A 6,410-nucleotide genomic window follows, 5' to 3' on the forward strand; every position below is an offset into this window, starting at 1 on the left:
ATGTATCTTCCACTGTATATGGTTTATGACATGAAAGAAAAAAACAAATACAATTATATATACATATATATATATATATTTGTATTTGTTTTTTATTGTTGTTATATATATACTGTATATATATATATATAGAGAGAGAGAGAGAGAGAGAGAGAGAGAGAGAGAGAGAAACCTCTGAAAACACAACATGAAGAAACTATTAAATAAATAACAAAACAATCACATAAAAGTTGAAAACTTTATTAATGACTCAGTTGACAATGGTCAAATGGTTTTGAACATCAGATAATCATCATTTGTCTGTATTAGTTTATCTGTATTTAGAAACCAGGACAGAGGAGACAACAGAGAGGAACTTGTCCCAGGCAGCTTGTGCATCAGCGTTGAATTCAGCAGGGAAGTGGATAGCCAGAGTCACCTGGATGGCATGAGACAGCAGCTACAAGAGAGCAGATATGGATAGTTACATTAGAGGTCAATTCTAAAATAATCCATGCCTCTAGCTATGTAGCATAACTAATGTTTAATAAAACTTTGTGTCTAAATAAGTTACCAATCCTAGTGTATTCTGTAATTATTGGGAAGTACAATGCAAGTATTGCTACTGTGCTTTCTAAAGACCAGCAGCAACTCAATGCTAGATACTGGTTTTTGCCAGTAGATGTGTAAATTAAGATAACAAACTTGTTCCTCTGTAAAATATTACAGGCCAAAGAAAACATTATAAAGGGAGTGGCTTTATGACAACAATGACAATTAACTGAATTGAGATAATGTTTATCATTCTTAGAAAGTGACTTTCAATAGATTTAACAAAGTTGTTGTATAAGTGTGTAGGGGGTCAGGGAAGGAAGGGGACATTTTTGTTCAGACATGCTATCGATGGCTTTCCATGTGAGAGCTTATAATTACATATTTATATATGGCTGCTGGAAGCCTTCTTAAACCTTCATTATTTTCATTAGTATTGCACAGAAAATAACTGTGTTATAATAAGCTTTTGTCAGAAGACTGATGGGCTCATTTAGGTGTTAAAATGAGCCAGTGCACTGGCCAAAAGCAACCAACCAGTAATAAGCTTTGTGCAGTTTACTACAAATAAAATAAGAGTAAATATAAAACATTTATATAAATAAAATATAAAATAAGAATAAATATCTGATTGGCTACTATGCACAACTGCATTAGTGCAGTTTACCACTTCTGTTAAAACAGCCCCTCAATTTTATGCTGGACAAATACCTGGGAAATAAGTTGTCTACTTACTTTGAAGTTTCCAGGATCAACTCTCAGTTTGAAGGCATGCAGGTCACTGAGGGCAGACAGAGCATGGGGAATGTCATCCAAGTGACTGGCAGCATTTCCAATAGCTTTCACAACTTTTCCTCCATGAGCACGGAGATCCTTTGAACCATGGCTCAGATCAAAATGGCTAAAGTAGGTTTTGGTCTGAGGGAAACTCAAAAACAACCTGTGAAAAATGAAGCAGTGTGAGAGATTCATAGTGCTTTTAGATAATCTAATATAATGCACAAAACCATCATTGCTGCCATGTAAAATCTGGGAGATTAACTAAATATTATACAATATTAGGCAGTCATTACTGAAGTGGCATTTTCAACATTTAAAACATTAAATATTGTAATTATTTCAAATTTTTTCATAAGACAACACATATAATTATGTAGCCAATTGATAATAATTATTGTTTATAATATAATAATTCAAAATACTGTATTATAAAATAATTCTAATCAAGTAAATTGTATGTGAAAGGAGTGGATTCTCACAAATATAATGTTTTCCTGGGTACTGGTAAAATAGAGGCATACACACAAAAATAGTAGAAATATAAATTAACTATACTTATTAACTAATAAGTTAGTCATAAAATATTTATCCCGTAGTAAATTACCTTTCCAAAGCCTCTGCTCCAATCTCATCAGCATGGCCAGATACTTTACCCCAGAGGGAGGCAATAGCAGCCTTCTCAGCACTAGAGAAAGTCATTTTGAATGAATGGCTCAGGTATTCTGCAGCTGAACTAGCTGTACCTAAAATGGCTCACTTTTAAAAGCCAAAGTAGGGCAAGTATCTAACATAATTCATTTTCTATTGGATAATAAATGTGTCACACCCAAACTGTTATCTTTCAAACAAAGAAATGATGAATAGGAATTTATATTGTCTGATATAATTTATCTCCACATACAGTGAGTCACGTATTTAGAGAGGGACATAAATGATAGTGGGACTGAATAGTCTTATCATATATACTGGTCCATGCAAACAATGACTCATCATAGTGCATAAACTATGTACATGTTCTGTTTCCAGAAGATCTCTATTATAGTTATTATACATTATGGTCTCCAATATATCCTACATTATACACTTTTATGGTAATGTAATAATTGCCCTAAATACACTTTTAGGATCATGCAAAGTCTGCTAGACGTCTAATTTGCCGACTTACATTTTCGCCGGTGGGATGGCAACTCGGGGAGATTAGTCGCCCACGAACAGGGAGATTTGTCGCGGGCGACTAATCTCCCCGTGTGCCAGAGCCCTTACAAAACTAACATTTTATTGATTGCTTTGGATCACTGCACCTTAGCAATCTTTGTGCCTTTTATTTGTATATATATATATATACAAGTTAATGATGATATTTATAAATTCAATCTTTAGTCATGACATGTGACTTTGTCATGTGTCTTGATAGATTGACTCATATGTGTTTTAAAATTATATTTCACTATGAGTTGTGCCATGTGGCTTATCGCATTGATATATATGGGATATGTCCTATTTTATGCACTATTATGAGTTTAGATGAGTATTGAAGTTAATGGTGATATTTATAAATTCAATTTTTAGTCATGACATGTGACTTTGTCATGTGTCTTGATAGATTGACTTATATGTGTTTTAAAATTATATTTCACTATGAGCTTTGCCATGTGGCTTACTACATTGATATATATGGGATATGTCCTAGTTTATGTATTAATATGTCTAGATGTTTGATGATAATTTTATTTTTGATCATATGGGGATTTTTTAAGTGCCTGGTATTTGATTACACTTTGCACATGTTATTGAATGGGTTAATGTTGTATAAACACTGATTGGATACTGCGGGTTTTTAACCTGACACTTCACTTCCTGTCTATCATCCTGATGACGATCCTGTGGTGATCGAAACGCGTAGATGGTATGCTGAAATAAATCACTGACCTGATTGATGCTGTAGCTGTGAGTGCTTTCTACTGTTGAGTTTGATGTATTATTTTTGTCAGCACCCAGCCTGTGCCCAATTCTTTGCAAGACTGTATTGGCCACACATGTGGACATTGATTGTGCACCCCGTCTGATGTATTTTGGATTTTTAAATAATACGCTTACTGTTTTGCCGATTGGATCTGAAGCGGTGGTATCCCTTTAAGGACGTGTCATACATAGTGGCCTATGGAGGAGAGATTGAACACGCAGAGCTTTGACGTTGATGTCTCGCGAGAGTTTGCCTTTACTCGGGAAGATGCGACGCGCATTCTGTTCACTGACTCGGCTGCTGCGCAACATGGTGGGAAATTACCTAAGGATGTGTTTAATTGCCTGAATACTCTCAAGAAACGTGAGGTTGATTTTTATTTGCATGGATTATACTTGTCTGACTATTTTAGATCACGTAAGATCCCTAGGGGGTTCCGGGTGCGCAATGTACCTACAATTGGGCGATCTAATGCTGAGTTTTGTAGCCGCTGGTGTGGCATTCTAAATAAGTGTTCTTTAGATCTAATGTTACTTGTCATTGAGGAGTCTGCTAGGGAATTAACTAAAATACGTGCTGAAATTGCTGAGCTAGAGAATAAGTCGTTAACATTACTTACTAATGACCACTCTGTTAATTGGTTACATAAATTGGAAACAGGAGTACAGCAGTATAAGCAGGACCTTATAGCCTTTAAACAAAATAAAATTGCTAAAGTAGACCAAGATTACAAAGATCGCAGGGTATATGGTTGGCTAATTGGCCGGGGGGAAGGGCTAAGGAAAACTAGACATTATACCAAGAGGGGAAGGGATTTCTCTACAGTAGACAGTTCGGGGGATTCCCCCTCATCTGATTCTGAGAATATCCACCCGGCTATAACATGTGCTGTACAGGAGGGGACCGGATCTCTTACTCGCAGTCAGGGTCATTTTTTAGGAGTAAACAAAGGAAAAGAAAACATACCCGGCGGGGTGGTGGTAAATCGAAGAGGCAGACCCCCCAAGAAACCGACACCGTAATTTTTAATTTGAGTCAACATGTGCTAACACCGGGGGAATTCTCTCTCCTCACACGTGGTCTGTCGTTTGTACCGGTAACTAAGAATAATCCCTTTAATTTGGAGGTTGATCTCTATAGGTTTCAATGTAAGCTGAAACTAAGAGATCACTTTAAGGATCACACTGAAACCCAGATAGAGAGGTTTCGCCCGGTGAGCACATTTGACCCTCCCAATACAGCCACGTCCATCAAGACATATTCTAAGATAGTACAAAGGGAAAGTAATGAATCCCTGGAGAAATCTAAAAAATTATTTTCTAACTTAACTGAGAAAAATGTGGTGCATTTTAAACAACACAACATCCCAAATGCCCAATCATATATACCCTCCCCAAGGTGCATAAAAATCCTTCTGCCCCTCCAGGCCGGCCTATTATATCTGCTAGAGATTCTCTCTTTTCAAATGTGGCTAGATATCTTGATAGCTTTTTACAACCACAATGCGCCCGTATGAAATCCTATTTGACTGATACATCAGCCCTGCTGGAGATTTTAAGGCAATGTGATACACTGCCTGATGATACACTATTTGTGACACTTGATGTGTGTAATTTGTATACCATTATCCCTCTGGATGAGGGGATTACAGCATGCAGGGAGGCACTTATTGATGGACACAAGGGGGCTCCACCAATTGAATTTTTGTGCTCTCTGTTGCAGTTGGTCCTGACATGTAACTATTGCAGATTTGAGCAGAGCTTTTACCTACAGCGGACTGGCACGGCGATGGGCTCCAATGTGGCCCCCTCATACGCCAATCTATATATGAACTCCTTTGAATGTAAATATATCTATCCTAGATATGCAGACAATTTATTGTTATACCATAGGTACATTGACGATATCTTCATTATTTGGCGTGGGGACCAGATTGGGGTCGAATCGTTCATGGCCACCCTGAATGATTTACCTACTCCAGTAAGGTTTACTTTAAATCAGTCAAAAGATGTTATTGATTTTCTTGATGTTAGGATTTACCGTACACCTGTGGGGGTGGGGACCACACTGTTCCGTAAGAACACGGATCGGAACACTGTTTTGCATGCCCATAGCTTCCATCCACCTATGGTGATTAAATCTATTCCTTACACTCAATTCTTGAGAGTATTCAGGATTAATACAGATCCCATAACTGCACTTCAACAAGCTAATGAGATGCGGGACAGATTTCTTGAGAGGGGATACTCTATTGACTTTTTGAATGCTGCATTGAATAAGGCAAAAGAAAATCTACTTAAAGATTATCCTAGGGGCACACGGCCAGGAGACAAATCAGATCGGATGGTATTTGTGAGTAACTTCACACCGGGAAGCCATGATGTTGAAATTGCTATTAAAAAACATTGGCCAATTTTACAATTTGATTCGGGTTTGCCCTTTACTAACATGCCACCTCCAGTGTGTGCATATCGGCGTGGACGTTCACTTCGTGACATACTTATGGTGACAGATTTAAAACCGGAGATACCAGACACATGGCTAAGGAAGAGCAAACCTGGTTGTTATCGATGTGGTAATTGCAAAACTTGTGGTTGTCTGATCACCGGAGTGACATTTGCTCATCCACACTCCGGGAAAAAGTATCTGATTAGACATAGACTGACATGTATTTCAGAATATGTGATATACTGCATCATGTGCCCTTGTGGCCTTTACTATATCGGTAAATGCATCACAGCTTTTCGTACAAGAATGAACAATCACAGGTCGGTGATTCGTCTGGCCCTGGCATCTGGGAAATCCGATATTCCACTGGCCCAACACTTTGTACAGTGCAAACATTCACTGCCTATGTTGAGAGCAATATTGATTGATCATATTCCCCCCCTTGCACGGGGTGGAGACAGATCCAAGCTACTGCTGCAGAGGGAGGCCCAATGGATCCAGAGACTTGACACAATTGCCCCTAGGGGATTAAATGAGATGTTATCACTATCTTGTTTTATATAAACTGACTGTTGTGTCCCTGGGTATTTCCTATATGATGGCCTTATGACCAATTTTTTAGATAGCATTGGTTTATGTAATTTGAAGTCAGTTAATTAACGTGATCCTAATTTAAGATATTTGATGC

At 37.8% G+C, this 6,410-nt stretch overlaps 1 protein-coding gene across 1 annotated transcript; it reads right to left on the reverse strand.

The window, feature by feature from the left end:
* Window positions 1-224: 224 nt before the first annotated feature.
* On the reverse strand, window positions 225-2,028 carry hba2 (hemoglobin subunit alpha 2). The gene is made up of 3 exons (NM_001142252.1): window positions 1,916-2,028; window positions 1,267-1,471; window positions 225-439 (listed from the first exon to the last, which is right to left on the reverse strand). The coding sequence occupies exons 1-3, from the start codon at window positions 2,008-2,010 to the stop codon at window positions 311-313; spliced, it is 429 nt and encodes a 142-aa protein (NP_001135724.1). The 5' UTR covers window positions 2,011-2,028; the 3' UTR covers window positions 225-310.
* Between the last annotated feature and the right edge of the window lie 4,382 nt (window positions 2,029-6,410).

The sequence above is a fragment of the Xenopus tropicalis genome, chromosome 9 (assembly GCF_000004195.4).
Source record: "Xenopus tropicalis strain Nigerian chromosome 9, UCB_Xtro_10.0, whole genome shotgun sequence".
NCBI lineage: Eukaryota > Metazoa > Chordata > Amphibia > Anura > Pipidae > Xenopus > Xenopus tropicalis.

Coding starts and splice junctions, on each gene's coding strand:
- hba2 (NM_001142252.1), bottom strand. CDS start 2,010: ATGACTTTCTCTAGTGCTGAGAAGGCTGCTATTGCCTCCCTCTGGGGT. Junction 1,472..1,915: donor GGAGCAGAGGCTTTGGAAAG/GTAATTTACTAC, acceptor CATTTTTCACAG/GTTGTTTTTGAGTTTCCCTC. Junction 440..1,266: donor TTGATCCTGGAAACTTCAAA/GTAAGTAGACAA, acceptor GCTCTCTTGTAG/CTGCTGTCTCATGCCATCCA.